We start from the raw sequence: 19,293 nt of genomic DNA, 5'->3' as shown, positions 1-19,293 counted from the left end.
CCTCTCCTCCTGAGCAGTCATTGACCCCACCTCCTGGACTAACCAAAGGCTCCGGCCTCCCAAGGGTGAGTGGAGGCCTTACCTCCACAGAGTTGCCTGGGATCCATCTGTAGGTCCCATACCCCAGTGACCTCAGGTGCAGGCTGATGCAGGGAGTTCTCCTTGCCCACAGGAGAGCAGTGGAAACAGGGAAGTTCTGAGGCGGGTGCTGTGGCAGTGGAACCACCTAAGACTGGTCTCCACTTGCTCCTGCAGATTGCAGAGGGGGTGTATGAAGGATTCCTCAAAGCCCTGATTGAGTTCGCCTCCCAGCATGTCTACCACTGTGACCTGTGCACCCAGCGAGGCTTCATCTGCCAGATCTGCCACCACCATGACATCATCTTTCCCTTTGAGTTTGACACCACAGTCAGGTACGAGGAGTGACATGGCCAGCTACCCCTACAACCACAGTCTGACCCGGCGTCCCTGGTAACCCTCATCCTCTTATGCAGGGACATGCCGAACATCCACTCTGCTCTGCCAGTGCCCAGGATACTGTGACTGCCCAGAGCTGCCTGGGCTCACAGCCACCCCTTCCATTACCTGAGAGAGTAGATGGCTGCTGCCTCATGAAGTGGGATGTCTTTGAGCTCAGTCTACAGATGGTCGAGGGGTTGACAATCTAGCCCTAGCCCTTGAGCGCTAGCCTGAGGCTTAGCCAAGTGGGTACCTGGTAGCTAGTGCCTACCATGCCCCCAGCTGCAGTAAGTGGTGATTGCATTACTGCACATCATTAGAAGCCCCTGAACAGGGTTATATTCCCCAGTCTTCCCTTACCCCAAGTAGGAGTGGAAGGCTGAGCTAGAGGGATCATCCACTCACCTTCAGTGGATAAACCAGCCAGTGTCAACCCTGCATGGGCCTGGGCTGTTTAAACTGCTTTAAAGATAGGCAAGAAGTCACATAAACCCTCAAGCAGCACTTGGAAAGAATGAAGTAGGGCACAGAATATCAGTGGTCATGGGGGCACTTATGGGTTCAGTGTCTGAAGTGCTTTCCAAGAGAACTGGAGGCCAGCACACGTGAGTGTGGGCTGCAGACAGAACACAGCTTCTCTGGGGTTCTGTCTGAGGCCCTGGCCAGCCTGGCCCCAGGCACGTCTAGATGACTGCAGTAGCAGCATCTGATGCTCTCTTCTCAGGTGTGCTGAATGCAGAACTGTCTTCCATCAGAGCTGCCAGGCTGTGGTGAGGAAGGGCTGTCCCCGCTGTGCCCGCCGGCGCAAGTACCAGGAACAGAAGAACATGGTCAGCTAACCCTGCTGTCCTGACCTTCCAAGGCCATCCAGCTGGGTTTGTCGTCAGCCTAGGCTTCTCTGTCTCCCTGTAAGGAAGACTCTCAGTTGTGCCCAGAGCTCTCACCTCCAGAGAAGGCCCAGGAAGTCCCAGTGATGCCCCCTGGCCCCTCAGTACCCTTCTGCTCCAGGAGGTGGGGACCCACCAGGTGCCTCTGCCCAGGGCCTGTCATCAGGCCTGGCTTATCTAGCTGTCATGCACCTCCATTAGGGCTGTTCATACACTGTGGAAATGAGGCTTGGTGAGCACTTTCAACTCACATTCCTGATGAAAAGGTCTAGTTTTTTAAGGTGGGTTCCCCCCTCCCCTTCATATTTAAACAGAAAATATTTTTTTATTCTTGACCCTACCTAAGTCACCTAAGAAATGCAACCCTTCACCCAAGCAGATGGGCAAGAGCAGCCCCAGCCCAGAGACAGGCATGGGACTGGGTGGACAGGCCTCTGGACTGGGTGCCTTTCCTTTGCCCTTTTTGGTACTTTCTACCAAGAGTGCAAGTGTTATGTGCCAATGGCCCATCGTTGCAGGGCTGCTCAGTTTCAGCGTCCACCTTCCCTCCCCTCTCCGTGCTCTCACCTGGAAAGTGTCCCGTCCTCTGGCAGAGCCCCTGGCTCCTTTCTGGCCTGGGAGCACAGCACAGCAGGAGCAGGGGGATGACCAACACCAGCACTGTCAGCACTTTGAGCCTTCCTTGTTCAGGAAGGCCATGATCTTGCTCACCTCATCCCCATGCCCTCCTTAGTCCTGAATGTGGTAGTGCCAACCCCTGCCAGGGTAGAATAGGCTAGACACCAGAGAGGCTCCAAGGTCCAACTGTGGAGAATAGGTGCCATCCTTTGGCTACAGAGAGATAGAGGGATATACTCAGAAGCTGCCCTGCAGAAACTTCATCAGCCCTAATCTCACAAAGCCATGAGATCATAAAGCTTCAGTTTGCACCCAGCAGGACACTAGTGAGCTTCCTAGGAGCAGGGTTGCCCCTAAGAGGCTCTTGGGGCTGGTATAGCGTCCCGGATTGTTCTTGAGGTGATGTTCAGAGCCTTGAGGCATTTCGGGGAATAGGTATGTACTGTGCTATCCCCACCTCTCCTGGACCCCGCAACCCTTCTGGCTATCCCAGAGTACTCGACTTAAAGCCAGAGGCTGCAGGTGGAATGGAGGGCCTCCCTGGAAATGTGCCTGTCATGTCTAGAGCAGAGGTTTCCCACCCTCCCTGAGGTGAATGAGCTGAGTCACCTCCTGAAGCTTGAAGAATTGTGCAATAGCAGAGGAGGCTGTAGGCAGGTAGCAGAGGCTGCCACACAGTTCCTAAGTCCCTATTATGGAAGACGGCGCTCTCCAGAGGTTGGGAAACCAAAGCTTCCAGAACCACACAGTATATCCATATCTGCACTCCACAGCCAGCATTAACAGTTCCCCCAAAATGACAGAGCCTCTTTGCTTTGGATCCTGAATGGGCAGGAGTCTGTCCCCTTGGGCTTGTTACCTGAGAGTATTCCAGAACCTGCCTGAGGCAGCCAGATCCCTTCCACTGCCTGGACTGTACACGTTAGAGCTGGCCCTCACCCTTTCCTAAGCTGCTGATGTGCTCAAATGAGTCACTTACCCCGCCACCAGAAGAGCTCACGTGAACCTCGGCGGTGCCCACACTATTTAAGAGATGTGATTTTATGCAATATTCTGACAAGTGGGCCTTGGCAGTGTAGAGAAGGCACTGCTGCTGTGCTGTTGGGCTGATTTCGCAGTAAAGAGCTGGTCTTTCTAACCCAAGTCTGGCTTCTGAACCTCAATCCTGCGGCTGCTGGGGACACACCAACCATCCGACCCACTCCCCTTAATCCTAGGCACTGGGGATGCAGGGTCCATGGAGCACACTTGCCAGCCAAAGGGCAGGGGAGAAGAGGTAAGTTACAGAATTTGGGTGGAGGTGGGAGCCTTTCAGGTTTACACCACTCAGCTATAACTGCTGAAGCTCTCTTCCACCTTAAATGCCTGAACACAGATCACACACCACACACACACACACACACACACACACACACACACACACACACACACACACACACAACTAACCTGTGAAAGCTCAGGAATCTGGGTGAGGAGAGGAGCTCAAAGAGGGCAGGCAAGAAGAGCAAGCCCTGGCCCTGGCTCCTGGAGTAAGGGCTCAAGAGGCCTGTCTGCTGCCCTTCCCAGAGGTTCCAGGAGAAGCCCCCCACTGCCCATAAGAACAAAAGAAGGAAACAGACTAAGGCCTAGGGAAACCAGGTTGCAGGAAAATGGGACAGAAAAAGACAACCTCCAAGGCTACATTTCCTGACCTCGAGGACCTTCAGCCATTGAGTGGGGTGCTCCTTGGCTGTCTATGAGCCAGCTTCTCCAGGGACCTAGAGAGAGAGAAGAGGAGCTGGATTTGGAGGGTGGGGGAGGCAGGCCCAGGAGAGGAGCTGATGCTGCTCCATCTTTGTCTCAGTCTTTCCTCCTCCTCCGGCACAGTGCCTCTGGGCACAGTTTCCCCTTCCTCTCCTGACTAGAACGGGGTGGGTGGGAAGATGAGTTCTCATCCCCAGAAAGTGCCTCCTAAAATGAAAGTAACAAATAATAAAGTATATGTGCTTACCATCATTGTGTTTAGTGTATCTCATTTAAACTTCCCTGTGAGATTTAGGGAGGAATTGAGACCCAATAAAGCAGTACTCCATATCTAAAGGCCAGCTTGTGGCAGAGTTGGGCATCTGGCTGCTGTACCTGAGACAAGGTCCTAGCCGGCTGGCCCAGTGACTAGGGCAGTTAGGGAAGGACAAGGTAGGTGGAGGGAGAGAGTTCATTCAGCCTCTTCTTGTGCCATGTGCCTTCTCTGGTGGATCCTAAGATACCCGGCACAATGTGGACTCATTAGTGGACAAGACTAACAAAGTCAGAGATATGGAATGGAAGTTCAAGAAAATATGGGGGTGGGGGTGTCCAGCCGAACCTTCAGCCTTGGAGGGACATAGGCCTGGTGTGAGGGTTCCCGTGTCTCTGCTCAGGAGCCTTACGCAGCTCCTGGGTGGAGACCTAGTTGGACCCCACACTTTCTAGGAGACCACAGAGAATAAGTATTCTGGTGCTGGGGCTTGCCCTTGTCAGAAATGTTCACAGGCACAGCGCAGAGTGGTAAGGCTGCTTTCCCAAGAGGCAGGTGGTTCTCAAGAGCAAGGACCCTGGAACTACACTGCCTGCAGAGTACTGGACGGTGACTCTGCCCCCTACAACGATGAGGGTCAGTGGGAGTGTAATCTGGTCAGAAGTTGAGAGAAACTACCTCCCCCGCAGATCTCCATCCAGTCCCTGCCACTGCCTCCTCCCCGGAGACAGCCAGGTGTGGCCCAGGATCCCGGGGAAGGAGGGGGAAGGGTGGCGTCTCTGCTCCTGGAGCGCTGGCCCGGCCCAGAGGGGACAGGAAGCCAGGACACCGGGGATTGTCTCTTGCAAGCACAGCCCAGCCCCAGCCTGGGAGGAAGTTCTGCCGAGCGCTCTCCGCCGGTTATATTGTTGAACAGGAAACAGGGCACCGCGGGAGCAGGGCCGTGGAGCAGGCAGCGCCGGACGCGGACCCCACGCGCGTCTGCCGGGACAAGTGGAAGCTAGGCCAGCAGGCGAAAGTTCTGAGGTGCCCGGGTCGAGCTGGACTGAGGGAGGGGTGGTGTTGGGGAGGATGGTGGGAGAGCGGGAAAGGTGCCCCAGGTGGCCGTCCCCACCCTGGAGCCCTGCGCACCGCTTGCCCTTCTTGCTGCACTGGGGCAAGAGCAGCGCGAGCCTGGAGGAGGGCCTGGAGGCCTGATCCCCGGGGAGGAGCGTTAGGCGTGGGGCTGCCTTCTGTCTGAGGGCGAGGTGGGAATCAGCCCAAGTCCCCCAGTGCTGATTTAGGCTGATTTAGACGCCATGGCGAGGGGCGACCGGGGCAAAAGATGCAGGAGACCTACCGGCTAAGGGTGCATTCTTGCTTCCAGGGATCCTCCCCGCTCTCGCATCCCTCCCCTTCTCTTCGCTCTCCCCGGATAAAGGAAGGATCTGAGGCACGGGTCCCCTTGCCACACAACCCGAGACACTGCGCTCCTGTGAGTGTCCCTGCAAGGGAACTCTAGTTTTTCCAGGCCCGGGCGGGCTGCGCCCTGAGAGGGCGGAGGTGCGCCAGGAATGGGTAGTGCTCTCAATCTGGCTGCAAAGGGCTCGCAGTTCATGATTCAGGGTGCAAATAGCCTCGCTCAGAATGTGCATGCCGGGACGAGACAACCATCTCCCGCCGCATTCCCAGAGCATCGCACCCGCAAAATGCAGGGCCTCGAGGGCAGCAAATCCCTCCGGGATGGAGAGGGAGAAGCAGAACCAACTGACCCTTAAGCTCCGCTCGCTAGCTACCCGTCAGCACCCCTTCCACGCAGTCCTCCCTCATGCCTTTTTTCCTCTTTGAAAACCAAGTCTCTCACATCTCCCAAGGGCCCCTGGCACAGGCATTATGGCTCCTCCTCCTCACCTTCCTAGACAAGCTGTATTGTGGACTGGGGACAGTCCTACTGAGTGTGGGTCTCCGCCTCTCCTCTCTGTGTCAGCTGTTCTGCGTGGTTCCTTCAGTCTCAGTCCCTGGAAGTCCCGCCCTCAGAGATGGTAGAGACCTCATCAGCAACCCTCCGCCAGCCCCGCCCATCCAGCCCATGGGCAGCCTGAGACCCTCCCAGCTAACGTGAGTGCGTAGGTGGGGTCCTGGGGAAGGGGGCGTATCCGAGTGTCCACAACCCCAGGATTTGCTCGCCTAGCTCTAATCTGCAGTGATACCGCCTCCCAAGCTCAGGGTACTCAGTGACTCAGTTTACACCCCTTCCCTCATCAAGGATTCTTGAAAACAAGGCAAACTCCCCACTGCTGGTCCCCAGGCCACCTTGTAGGGCAGAAAACGGAGTGGTCAGTGTAGGGTTTTAGAGTGACCAGTACTTCCGGAGTAGGCCATCGGCCTCTCTTTGTTGAAGGCACACAGTTGGGATCGTTCCTCTCCCCTCTACACCAGGCACCAACCAGACTGAACAGGCATGGCGGGGGGGGGGGGGGGGGGGTATAATGATCACTCCAAAAAACTTTAGGGGACCCTGGTGACACTATCGCAATGCATCCTCTAGGAGCTACACTCCCGGGCGGGCAGGCAGTGTAGGGGATCCCTACGCAGGTGCGCACACAGGAACCTCTTCTGCTAGAGGCCGCCTTGGGAGCTGGAGTGCAGGGGGCGGGCCGGGCCGGGCTGGGCGGGCCGGACTCCTAGTTCACGTGTGCAGCCAAGCCACTGCGAAAGGAAAGAGAAACCCAGAGAACCGGTTCTCCAGCCTGAGCTGTCCAAGGCCCTACGTCAAAGTCCCTGGACTAAGAAAGGCAGGGACACCCCTAAGGAGGAACAACTTGGGGGCTGCCCCAGAGCCTGCGCCCCAAAGCTAACCTCGCCTGCCCGGAGCGCTTACTCCTAAAGGGAGGGAGCACTTAAGGGCTTTCCACCGATTCCCTGAAGGCTGGAGGCGTCAGGGTGGGGCGGGACGGGGGCGGAGGAGCGGCGCGACCGGGGCCTTAATTCCCAATTCGCCGACCCGGAAAGCGAGGCTCAGCCAACCATCAGGCAAATGTGCTATCTACCTTGCAGTCCCCGCAGGTCCTTGAGCCAAGGTTTCCCGGAGAGTAAAGTTGAGTTCCTAATCATCCTCAATTTCCTCACCTAGGGATCGCTGCGAGACACATATCTCACAATCAACGGCACAGAATGGAGACTTAAGAATGGGAGCCTAAGAGATGATTTTATCCAAGTCCCCACTTCAGAGATGGAAAAACTGAAGCCCGAATGCACGGGGCAAGAGCAGGAGAGGGACTCGAACCCTTGTCTTTGAGCCCCAGGCGCGGTGCTCTTCCAGGCTGCGCGGTCCTGACTTCGGCGGCTCCTCTTCTCGTTGCCCGCAGGAAAACGCGGTGGCCGCGATGGCGGCGGACGTCGAAGGGGATGTGTACGTGCTGGTGGAGCACCCCTTCGAGTACACCGGCAAAGACGGGCGCCGAATCGCCATCCAGCCCAATGAGCGTTACCGACTGCTGCGCCGCAGCACCGAGCACTGGTGGCACGTGCGGCGCGAGCCGGGGGGTCGCCCCTTCTACCTCCCCGCGCAGTACGTGCGCGAGCTGCCCGCACTCGGCGACCCGGCCCCTGCCCCGCAGCCTTCCGTGCCGCAGCCGCGCCCCGCAGTCCCGGAACCTCTAGCCTACGACTACCGCTTCGTGAGCAGCCCGGTGGGTGCCGATGGCTCCTCCACCGAGCCCCGGGGCCGCGCCAGCTCCCTGTGTGGCCCTGCGCGACAGCGCGCCGGAGGCCAGCGCAGCAGCCTGGCGCCGGGAGGGCCCGCCTGCCTGTACGTGCGGCCCGCAGCGCCGGTGCGACCGGCCCAGTCCCTGGACGACTTGGCGCGCCGCGGCACCGCGCCCCCTGCCGGCCTCCTGGGCAGCGCGGGCCACTTCAAGGCCTCCAGCGTGGCGGGCTCCTGGGTTTGCCCGCGGCCCCTAGCGCGCAGCGACTCGGAGAACGTCTACGAGGCCATCCCGGACGTGCGCTGCCCTCCGCGGGAGGAGAGACCCAAGCAGGTAGGTCGCCGCGAGCGAGGGGACGGGAGGGAGGCCACGGACGCGCAGAGCCCAAATGATTTTTTAACTGAGGTCGGTGTGTGCCCCTTCCTCTCACTCATCGTGAATATTCATGTTTTCATGCAAAAATGCAAATGGACATGGCTATAGGGTGCTGCCCCAAACCCTGCTGGGACATTAACTAACCTGTGGCAGGTCCATGCACCGAATAACGTTCCTAATCTGCCACCTGCTCTGTAAGGAGCGGTTTGGAGCTGTGAACTCTCACTCTTCTTTCGGGTCAGATGAGATTTTAGTTGGTGGATGTGAAAGTCGAGCATCTGCTTCCCTTGGGGGCCGCTTCCAATATTTCGGTTCCTTTAAAACAAAACAAAAACTCTTAATGGGCTCTTTTTCAAGTTCAGTTGCAGTGAGGTCTCTTCTCTTTCGGATCTCAAACAGCGGAAACAGAGCGCGTTTTTAAACACTTATAGCCTCGGAATTCTCTTGCTAGGCCCTGTAATCTTTAACTTTAGAACCCTTTAGGGAGGGATGGCCTGCGGGAGGAGGAAGGGATACCCCCAACGGGTTGACATCTGCCATTTCACTGTGGCATTATCCACAACTCACTTCCTCTCTCGGGCACTGAGTCCCAGGTGCCCTCACCCAGGAGGTGCGACCCCATAGGCCAACTACGTGGCCTTGCGGCTTGTCCTTGAGGCAGAGTTCAGGTTCTGAGGCTACTGAAACCCGAATTTGACTCTGCTGGGTCACTTGCCAGCTGCTGACGGGCTCGGTGTCCTCGTATGTAAACAATACCCAAGGAATAAAGTTGTTGTGAACCTTAAACGCAGCGAGGCGTGGAAGCGCTTGGCAGGAGCCGGTGCAGGGGGAGCCGCTAGGGTCCTGCTGGCTCGGCGTAGGCTGCAGCTCTGAGCCTCTGCGCTCAGGTTTCCGCGGATCATCCCTCCTCCTGGTGGCCACTGCGGAGAACAACACTCAACCGGCTTAAGTGTCTGCAGCCGATCCATGGTCGTCCTGCTTATCAGCCAACCCAGGCGCCTGTGGTTGGTTCTCTGGCGCCCTTTAGCAGGCTCCCTCCCTCTAGAGAACTCCCGGATCTTTCCAGATTATGGGTCCTACTAATATGTTGGGAATATGTCTACTGCCCCCATGAGTTCCTGGCTGTAGGAAATGGCCAGGTGTGCTGAATTCTGGCCATGGGATTGCTCATCCCTCTTCACCCATGAACCAGCACTTTGCAAGTTTGTCCAAGGGTGGCTATCCAGGCTCTCTGGGACCAAGGAGAAAGAGAATCTCCCAGATGCCAGAATCTCCTGAGAAATCTCCCCAACTACCAGGATCCCTGACCTTTCCCCATCCTTCCTCCAGCTCCCCGCAGGTTCCTGGTTGTGAGTAGTAGTTTGGGGACACAGTTGAAGGTGGTCTGATACTGACACAGAAGGAACCAGGAAGTCTGCCAGAGACCTGGATGCTGGTCAGAAAGGCTGCTGCTGGCTCTAATTAACTCTGTGGCTTCAACAGAGTACTCAGCATCCGTGGCCCGTTCTGCTTCTGTGTGCTAAGTATAGCAATAGCACACTGTCTGCTGTGGCTCTCCCTGACACCCCAGCAAACTGCGGGGATGGCGAGTTTGTTCTCCCTTGGGAAGGAAACCCCACCCCTGCTCTTCCTTGTCCCTAACAGCGTGGGAAAGAATTTCCTGAAAGGTGAGCCTGGCAGTTTTCCAGAGGACATAGATACACACACACACACACACACACACACACACACACACACACACACACACACCCTACTCATACTCCAACTCACTCATACTCTCCATCCTCACCCATACCTCCTCCGAGCCCTCGGCCATGATCCCCCCACATCGATTCGCTTACTCTAGCTTGTTCATTAAGCATGAATTGATTAGATGCCTCCCAAGTGCCCCCAGGGAGCCTTCAAACCTAGGGATGACGCTAGCACAAAAACAGCCCTGGGAGGTGACCTGTCTGGGATGTGACACGGATAGTAGACACTAGGTACTCCTGTCCCACACTGCTCAGGCCGTATGGAGCTGGACTGAGGAGAGGTGTGGACAGACCTGCATGGAGGTTTCGGAGTTCTGCCCTAACCCAGTTTGCGCTGGCTGTGGTATCCACCATCAGGCAGGGCTTTGTGGGAATTTGGACTTGATCCTGCAGCTCTTGGAAGGGAACCGGTTTGAGAAGGACTCCTGTGCTCAGGGCTGTAACACATGGTGATAATGGAGTCTGGGGCCAGGGAGGAGCAGTTGGGCGGCTCAGTCCCAGCTTCCCATTCACACTGGTGGGCAGATGTGGCACTGTTTACAGAGGCCTTGCAGGAGGCATGGGGTAGAGAAGAACATGGGGTGCACCTGAATATAGTTGACGAAAGGGGGGAAAGAGGAACTCAGGAGGAAACAAAGGGACCAAAGAGGAAAAGCAGAAGAAGCCTAGAAGTCAAGGTGAATGGGCAGAAGTTCAAGTTAGACAGAGGCCATAGGACATTATCCGACATGGCCGCCAGAAGGCGGGGGCTGAAGGGTGTGGATGGAGAGGGTAGGCAGCTGGCAACAGTTTGGTAGAGAAGAGGGAGATACGCCGTGGTCAGAGTGAGAGGGTGGAATCATCAAGGCATCCCAAAGTCTGAGTCAGTGGATGAGGCTGGGAGGAGGGATGGGGGCTGAGGCAGGAGGGGAATGGTTAGTTAGGATCCCTGGAAGGAGGGAGTGACTGGAAACGGGAGCAAAGGTGTGGACCACGAGGTGTTGAGGTGTCGCAGGTGAAAGGGCATCAGATGAGCCTGTCGCCTATCAGCTCCGTCCTTCGGGCGGGCCACTCAGCAGGCATACCCAGAGAAGACGCGAGCTCGTACCACATTCAGCGTTTTCTGTGCACAGCTCACGCAAGTACCACATGCTACACTTGGTGTGTGCTGATCACAGAGCTGGACACCGCCCCCAGGGGCTAACAGTCCTGTGTCCTCTCACTCAGAGGCCTGCACACACACAGCTCAGTGCCTAGCAACTCAGAAGGCAGCACGGGACACCCTTTTGCCCCCAAAAACAAACAGCATCATAGAGGAAGTGTGTTCAAATCAGACCCAGGTCTCCTGACTCCAAACCCCACCCTAGCCACCAAGTTTAGTCTCAGGGAGCTGGCCTTCAGAGGTGGCTAGCCTTGTTCCTCTGGGCCAGAACAGTGGGAAGAGGAGACAAGCAAACCCACTTCGTTCTGAGCATAATTCCACAGCCCTGCAATCCTCCCAAATGTCACTGCTGACATCCGGGCTACAGCGGGGGGGATTAGTCAGGAGGCCACAGCCAGCGCTCCTGACAGGGTTAGTGCCACACAGGAAGCCAAGGGACAAAGTGGCCTCTGGGGCCACGTCTGTAATCCCAGCTACTCAGGGGGCTGAGAAAGTAGGATCCCATTTTCAAGGGTCCTTGGCCTACAGAGTGAATGCAAAGCCAGTCTGGTGCACTTAGTTGAACGCTCTCAAAATAAAGGGTAAAATGAGAGCTGGGGTGTACAGTTCCTGCCTAGAGTGTTTAAGACACAGTGTTCAATCCCCAGTTCTGCCCCCCCCCCCCCCCCGTGGCCTCTGGCCTCCCTAGCTAGTAGATTTCGGGGTGTGGTCAAAATGCCTGCCCTAGCCTTGGAGGTGGGAAGGCCCAGGGTGCAGATGGACTAGGGCCCGCCCCTGTCGCCTGGGCATTGGCCACTGGCAGGACAGGTTACAGACCTTGCTGGGAACTTATGCAAACAGCCCGGAGGCTCAGCTCCTGAGCTCAGACCCAGCCTGAACGGAAAGGAGCCCCCTGGGCCCTCATTTCCCCCCACCTCAGCCCTCAGGAACTGTGAGTGATCCCTCCTGGGTATTGGGAATCCCGAGGGAGAAAGGGACCCGACAGTTTTCTCACTTGCCTCCCTCCTGGATTCCCCGCCTGATCCTCCCTCCCCCCCTGTACACTTCCTGGGACAAATGTCTCAGGGACAGACCCAGCCAACCATGTGCTCTGAAAAGCTTGTGATCAGTTAAAGCGGGGAGTGGAGGCCAAATTAAGGAGATCCAGTGAGAAGTCCCAGTTCGGGTCCCGTCCCCCCCACCCCACCCCCACCCCAGTCTCCCAACAGCTCTCAGGATCCCTAGCTTGGAAGACTGCCCTGGGTGCCTCAGCTGGCTTCTTTATACCTGCCCTGGTCTTTTCCTCCCTGCTGACCCAGGAGTCCCAGGACCTAGGCTCTGGCTTGGGGGGAGAGCAGGGAGACCAGGTCCTCCTTTCCTCGCTCCCAGCCTTACTTACCTTACTCAGAATGCTCCTCCTTACTGCCCTCACCCCTGCAAGCTGGGGGGGGGGGGGCTAGCCTGTGTCCTCTAGATCCTAGGGGGCTGAATTCTTGCTCACGCTTGGTCTCTGGTTCCCTTCAGCCCCTAGCCTTCAAACTGGATCCCAGGAGCAGCCCATTCCTGCCCCTCCCATCTGAACCCTGGACTTTTTTCCCCCTGCCCTCTGTTCAGGAGTGGGAGGGGACAGTCCTCAATGCCGAATGTCAGCAAGACAGGTGATCAGTGCCAGGCCTTGAGGTACAGGAAGGCCCGTGGTCATAGTAGCTGGTAGTTGGGAATGTGCGCCGGGCTCCATGCCAGAAGAGGGTCTAGGCTGGTGAGCAAGAGGACAATGGCCATTGGTTGGTGTCTGGGGGGGCTGGAAGAGCTAGGCCTGTGGCTCTGGAGCATAAGAATGCTTGGTTAAATTGGGGAAGCTCTGTTTCTAAATTGAGGAAGGACTGTGTGTGGAGGGGATTCCCAGATCTGCGGCCTTTCCACTCACTCATCTGCAGGCTCTTGGGGGTCCCCATCCTGCATCTTTTGTTCCTGGCTGGAGGTGTCTCCTGTGAGACATATAGGTCTCTATCTAATCCTGGACCCCGGCCTCCCTCTTCCTCATCCCGAGGCGGGAACACTCCCCAGCCTGTTTGAATGCGCGAATTACTATGCCCTCCCCTGTAAAACTATTTGACCTCCTTTTAAATGTTAGGGTAACGGGCAAATTGCAATCTATTTCTGCCAGCTTCGGGGTCCTCTTCCTGCGTCTGCTTCTCAGGCTTCCCTGTTGGGAGTTTGCACCCAGGCAGTTGAGTAGCTGATGGGAAAGGCACCTCCCACGTCTTTCAGTCCGTCAGAAATGGCGGGTACTGTGCTGCACATCAGGAGGGTAATGAAAGGAAAGCCCTGGCTGCAGGTAGCTTACTGTCCAGGAGGTAAGACAGGCCGACAAACGTACCATTGGGAGACGTGTGGCAAATGTGTCCCCGAGGTGCCACAGAAGGCACTTTGGAAGCTGCCTCTCTCCAGTGATGGGATTGGCAGGAAACATCTCAGAATGCCTCCTAAAGGAAGAAAGTGATGTCACAGATAGTCCTAAAGGATTCTGTAATTTCTTCCCATGGAACCTTCCAGATCAGGGCACTTTCCTATGGCAGCATTCCCCACCATTATCAGTAATCAGTCTATTCCAGTTTTTGTTCCTTTGCTAGTTCCCTAGTTAATTTTGGCTATTTGACATTTTATTAGGAAAGTATTCATTTGCCCTAGATTTGTAAAAATTCCACTTCTGAAATTTAGTATGAACTGGGGGGATAGCACACACCTGTCGTGCCAGCATTTGGGAAGCTGAAGCGGGAGAATCACTTACCGAGAACTCATCTCAAAAACAAAAAGAAACCCAGGCCAACTGCTTGTCTGTTAGCAGGAACATTCATTCTGCTCAGCTTTTGTTTAGCAGCCGATCCCCTCTGCTGGCTTTTGCTGAGTCTGGATTCTATTGCCCCATTGTGCACTTCCCGGTTAGCCTGTCTTCCCCCTCTGAGGGGGTTGTAATTGGCTTCCCTTTTTCGCTGTCATATTTTCCATTTCATCAATGGCTTCTGCCTCTATCCTTGTATCCCTAAGCAAATGAGAGCTCTACATCCTGTCTTGACGCTTATGAACCTGCTGGGCAGCACTCGGACCCCACCAGCACAGGATACTCTTGGTGTAGTGGGGAGCAGACTCGGACCCCGCCAGCACAGGACACTCTTAGTGTAGTGGGCAGCAGACTGGACCCCGCCAGCACAGGACACTCTTGGTGTAGTGGGCAGCACTCGGACCCCGTCAGCACAGGACACTCTTAGTGTATTGGGGAGCAGACTGGACCCCGCCAGCACAGGACACTCTTAGTGTATTGGGGAGCAGACTGGACCCCGCCAGCACAGGACACTCTTAGTGTATTGGGGAGCAGACTGGACCCCGCCAGCACAGGACACTCTTGGTGTATTGGGCAGCAGACTGGACCCCACAGCACAGGACACTCTTGGTGTAGTGGGCAGCAGACTGGACCCCGCCAGCACAGGACACTCTTGGTGTAGTGGGCAGCAGACTGGACCCCGCCAGCACAGGACACTCTTGGTGTGTGTATTTCTTCCCCCTTGTTTCCTCTCACTTGAGAGTTAGCACTCCTGAGTGGGTCCACTGGTTTATCTTTTCCCTCTTACTCCTACCCCTTTGTGCTGTGCTATGACCCTGGAGAGAATCTATTGATTCTTGAACTTGAGCAAATCTGAATCTGGTGGTGAGTATCTTTTCATTCGGTGAGTACAACGTTGTGTTTTCAAGTCCTTTTAACAACTCCTCACTTGATCTAACTCTCCTTAAGAGTTCTCATTTTTTGTTTAAGTTGTGATTGCATTGACCAGCCCTTCCCTCCATTAATAGTCTTGAATTTTTTAATGGAAATATGTATGCAGGGTTTTTTAAAAAAATAATTTCCCCCAAAACACAGTTTCTCTGTGTAGCCCTGGTTGTCCTGGAACTTACTATGCAGGTCAGGCTGGCCTCAAACCTGAGAACCCCCTGCCTCTGCTTCCTTAGTGCTGGTATTGAAGGCATGTGCCACTACCACCAACTTTAAAATAATATTTATTTTATTTTATGTACATATTTGTCTGTGTGAGGGCATCAGATCCCCTGGAACTGGAGTTACAGATAGTTGTGAGCCACCTTGTAGGTGCTGGAAATTGAACCCAGGTCCTCTGGAAGAGCAGCCAATGCTCTTAACAGCTGAGCCATCTCTCCAGCCCCTATAATTTTATTTTTTTTAATTGACATAGCAGTCATACACATTTGTAGCACACACAGTGAAATTTCCATACATGTTTAAAAACTGTGATTAGTGTAGTCATATTGATCATCACAGACATTCATTATTTCTCTGTAATGGGAACATTCAAAACCCTCTCTACTAGCTATTTTTAAATGTATAACTACTCGATGTCAAGCATAGACGCTCTTTGGTGCTCTAGAGTGCAGAAAGTTATTCCTCCATCTAACTGAGCCTCTGGACTCATTAACCTTCCCTTCCCTGACGCCCCTCACACACACCCTTCCCAAGCTCTGGCAACCACTCTTTGGTGTTCTATTCCTTCAAAGCCAACTCTTCAGGTTCCGCCTTGAAGTGGGAACACACACTATTAGTCGTCCCATGCCTGGTTTATTTCACTTAACATAGTGTCCTCCAGTTGCATTCCTGCACTTGTGTAGAATTTCACTCTGTTGTGGCCGCATAGTATTCCATTGTGTTTAGTCTTCTTCGTTCATCCATTGATGGACAGCTAGGCTGCTTCTGTACGTTGGCTCTTGTGAACAGAGCTACAATGACTGTGGTAGTGCAGATGTCTTCTTAACATACTGACTTCAATTTCTTTGAATATATGTCCATGGTGAGATGGCTGCAGCATATGTAGTTCTATGTATAGCTTTTGGGGGAACACACACTGATTTGCATACTGACTGTACTGTTTACATCTCACATCTTACATGCTGCAGGCAAATTCTGCTTTCCCCATATCTCACTAGCATTTGTTACTTTTTCCCCCTAGATTTAAAAATGTATGTGTATGTGTGTGTGCCTGTGTGTTTATGTGCACCATGTGCATGCAGATGCCAGCAGAGGCCAGAAGAGGGCATCAGAGGCCCCGAAACTGGAATTGCAGGCAGGTGTGAGTTGCTCAGTGTGGGTGCTGGGAATCGAACCTGGATCCTTGGAAGAACGACACAGCTCTTCACTGCTGAGCCATCTCTCCAGGCACCATTTGTTACCTTTAGTTACATAAATTTTCAACTTTAATTTTTTTTCAGTGCTGGAGATCAAATCCTATCTTATAGATTTAAAAAAAAAACAGCCACAGTATCACATGCTTGTATCTGCTACATTCTGGATTCTGAGGCAGGAGGATCATTTGAACCCTAGTAAGACTTGGGCAGGTGTGGCACATGCCTTTGATCCCAGCACTTAGGAGGCAGAGGCAGGCAGATCTCTGTGAGTTCAAGGCCAGCCTGGTTTACAGAGCTAAGGCTACATAGTAAGACCCTGTCCCAAAACAAAACAAAAGACCCTGCCTCGGCTTCTCAATTTAAAAAGAAAAAAAGATTTCTTTAATCACATTTATGTAAGTCCAGCAGGTTGGAACTCACAGTCTTAGTACTTTGGGAGACTGAGGCAGGAGGATTGAAAATTGGAGGGTAACTTGGACAACTTATCAAGACTCATCTCAAAATTAAAAAAAAAAAAAAAAAAAAAAAAAAACCAGAAAAATCTAGAATGTGGCTGAGCAGCAGAGCCCCTGCTTAGCCTCTAGGAAGCCTTGGGTTCAATCCCAGGTGCTGCAAAAATGAAATAAAATATCAAATGTACTTTCATTTATTTTGTGGCTTTTAAATTGTGATGCTTTATTATAGACTCAGTTAAACTGTTACAAATGTACTAAGGTTTTATGTATGCACACACAGTCATGTGTCATACACCATGAGGAAATATTCTGAGAAATGCATTGTTAGGTGATTTCATTGTCTTGTGGGTGTCATAGGGTGTATTTGACCAAACCTAGATGGCAAACAAGTCTGTCACTCGGCATGACTCTCGGATGTGACCAAGAGACATAGTAACCAAATGTATGAGGCCCCTGGTCATTCCACAGTAAAATTCCTGTCCTAAGTAGAAGGGGAAACTGCGCGTATGATAGAAAACTTGGGCCAGTAAACGCATTCCTTTGTCAGGTGCTGAGCACAGTCTGCCTAGTTGCATGTGCTGCATACAGGGTTATACAGTGCCACTGTCATGGATTCGTTTACCCTAGCGTCACCAGGAGCTGTGACTAATGCATTGTGCTGTCACCTACCAAAGGTGCCAGTGTTACTTGGGGAATAAACAAGGACGTTTCAGTTTAAAAAAGAAGACAAAAAGAAAAAGGAAAGAAAAGAACAAGAAATTAATCTCAGCTCCATAAAATCTCATCAGATTATTATCACTGGTGGTTGTTAATCAAGGCGTCCATATGCACAACTGTGTGTGTGTGTGTTAAAACTTTGTGAACTAGCCGGGTGGCAGTGGTGCACGCCTTTAATCCCAGTACTTGGGAGGCAGAGCCAGGCAGATCTTTGTGAGTTCAAGGCCAGCCTGGTCTACAGAGGGAGATCCAGGACAGGCACCAAAACTACACAGGAACCCTGTCTTGAAAACAACAACAACAAAAAAAAAAAAAAAAAAAAACTTTGTGAACTTTTCTTTTTCTTTATTTTGCATCAAATTTTGCCTGAACCTCTTCAGTGCCAAGATTACAACCTCTCTCTCTCTCTCTCTCACTCTCTCTCTCTCTCTCTCTCTCTCTCTCACACACACACACACACACACACACACACACACACACACTCACGGGGGAGGGGGGCAGAAAGCGCTAAGTTTATAAAACACCAGCAGAACCAGGGTAATCAAAAACAAGGGTGGATGGAGGTTGGAGGTGAAGCCTCCCCAGCCGGCGAGGCGGTAAGGATCCGGGTTAGAGAAGCCTACAGGAACAGGAGGCCCTGTGCCCTGCACTGAAGCGGGGGAGACGTCTGAGGAGTGGGTGGGTAAAGCCGCCCCTGGTCACACTTTCCTACCTCTGCCGCTTGGCTCAAAGCCACAGCCCTCCTGGCCAGCCCAGAAGTTCCTTGGTGGCCTCGGCAGGCTCTCTGCCCGCATTACTTCTAGTTATGTACCAGGGAGAAGCCTCACCCAGATCTTGCCCACCCAGGAGGAGCAGGCCCAGCAGGCAGCTCCGTGAGGTCATACAGAGGCTGGGGCAGAGTCCGGTGCTGAGGGTGCCCAATCCGAAACCCAGAACCAGGAAAAGAGAAGGCACGCCCTGCTTTCTCACCAGGGCCCCGTGGGTGTGGGAACTCCGCGGCCAGCTGGGCCTTCACAGAAAGCAGCCCTAGGGGCGGGGAGGAAGACAGGCTCCGTGCTAGAGCCAAAGAAAGAGGGCTCCACAAATTCCAGCCCCCACACCTCTGGATGTCTGGTCAGTCTGTGTTTATCAAGATAATTCAGCCCTGAACCCATTGGGTTTAGGATTCAGTTGAGGCCGGGCTCCCCGTAGCAGTGAAATGAACTGACTAGGATTCTGCAGTGAAAGCACCTGATACCGCCCCCCGCCCCCCCCCCCCCCCCCCCCGCCGCCGCCGCCCCATGGCCCCTGTACAGTCGTGAGCATGCAGCTCTCAGCCGGGCCTGGGTGGATACAGAGGGAAACTCAAGTCTCTGGCCCATAGGAGGTGTAGTGGGGAGGGACCCACCGTGTGACAACATTGAGTCAAGAAGCGCAGTTCCTTTCTCCTGTCCCTCCACCCAATCTGGGTGGCAAAGAGCGGCAGGCTCAGTGAGTGGACGGAGGCCGGTCCCTGCCAGTCCGACTGAGTGGTTGATTTGGGTCCCCTCTCTCTCTCTTTCTCCCTCCTTTCCTCTCTTTCTCTTTTGTTTCTCTTTGGACACAGATTCTCAACTAAATAGTCCAAAGGCTACAGTGGACAAATTCTAGGCTGCCTTTGAATTTACAGCCCTGCCAGCTCAGTCTCCCGAGTGCTGGGATTACAGGCATGTGCCATTGCATGCCCCCTGTTTGGGGACATTTATCTTACCTCTCAACCCCGAGGGAAGGTTTCCCTCTTGTACTGTCTGTCTGCTAGCAGCCCGCCCTTCCTAGGAGGGTTTTGAAGGTGAGGCCCCACTGGGAGAAGCAGATGGAGTGACAGGCTGCCAGTCTGGGCTGCTGGCTCTGGCCCTCCTGCTGTGAAACTCTTGCCTGGTGGCTTTGTGGGCACCAGCTGTGGGCATCGCTTCCGCCTGCTGGGGGGAGGGAAGCTACTTCAGCCTGAGAGCCAGCCGTGCATCCAGAGCGGCACAGGCTTCCCAGTACAGTGGACCAAGCGTCCTGGGGGCTTCCGATGGGGC

General features: G+C 54.2%; 3 protein-coding genes across 11 annotated transcripts in view; 2 read left to right on the top strand and 1 right to left on the bottom strand.

Annotated features, from left to right (window-relative positions):
* Plekhm1 (pleckstrin homology and RUN domain containing M1) overlaps window positions 1-3,959 on the top strand; it is a 60,891-nt gene extending 56,932 nt beyond the window's left edge. For 4 of the 5 annotated variants that reach the window (XM_076543486.1, XM_006970557.4, XM_076543487.1 and 1 more), the window contains 2 exons: window positions 256-413; window positions 1,184-3,959. In XM_076543486.1, coding sequence (XP_076399601.1) covers window positions 256-413; window positions 1,184-1,298 — 273 coding nt within the window. In that variant the 3' untranslated portion in view covers window positions 1,299-3,959. The remainder of the gene's footprint in view (window positions 1-255; window positions 414-1,183) is intronic. The other variant, XR_006074938.2, reaches the window with a different exon arrangement.
* On the bottom strand, window positions 3,591-12,430 carry LOC121831475 (uncharacterized). Of its 2 annotated transcripts, XM_076543493.1 has the most exons (4): window positions 12,292-12,430; window positions 8,802-8,941; window positions 8,166-8,336; window positions 3,591-3,721 (listed from the first exon to the last, which is right to left on the bottom strand). In XM_076543493.1, exons 2-4 carry the CDS (start codon window positions 8,921-8,923, stop codon window positions 3,667-3,669), a joined length of 348 nt encoding a protein of 115 aa, XP_076399608.1. In that variant the 5' UTR covers window positions 8,924-8,941; window positions 12,292-12,430; the 3' UTR covers window positions 3,591-3,666. The 2 variants fall into 2 exon arrangements, with proteins under 2 accessions (XP_076399608.1, XP_076399607.1); XM_076543492.1 differs by lacking the exon at window positions 12,292-12,430 and having other exon boundaries at window positions 8,802-9,123.
* The window catches only part of Arhgap27 (Rho GTPase activating protein 27), a 28,918-nt gene continuing 14,347 nt past the window's right edge, over window positions 4,723-19,293 (top strand). The window contains exons 1-3 of one of the 4 annotated variants that reach the window (XM_076543488.1): window positions 4,723-4,986; window positions 5,927-6,057; window positions 7,073-7,979. In XM_076543488.1, the coding sequence (XP_076399603.1) occupies window positions 7,326-7,979 (654 nt within the window). In that variant the 5' untranslated portion in view covers window positions 4,723-4,986; window positions 5,927-6,057; window positions 7,073-7,325. Of the gene's footprint in view, window positions 4,987-5,926; window positions 6,058-7,072; window positions 7,980-11,715; window positions 11,845-19,293 lie in introns of those variants that run through there. The other 3 variants (XM_076543489.1, XR_013041920.1, XM_076543490.1) reach the window with 3 other exon arrangements.

This window comes from Peromyscus maniculatus, chromosome 8, assembly GCF_049852395.1.
Source record: "Peromyscus maniculatus bairdii isolate BWxNUB_F1_BW_parent chromosome 8, HU_Pman_BW_mat_3.1, whole genome shotgun sequence".
NCBI lineage: Eukaryota > Metazoa > Chordata > Mammalia > Rodentia > Cricetidae > Peromyscus > Peromyscus maniculatus.
The sequence above is the reverse complement of the archived record's forward strand: the minus strand, read 5'-3'. Positions and strand labels throughout refer to the sequence as shown.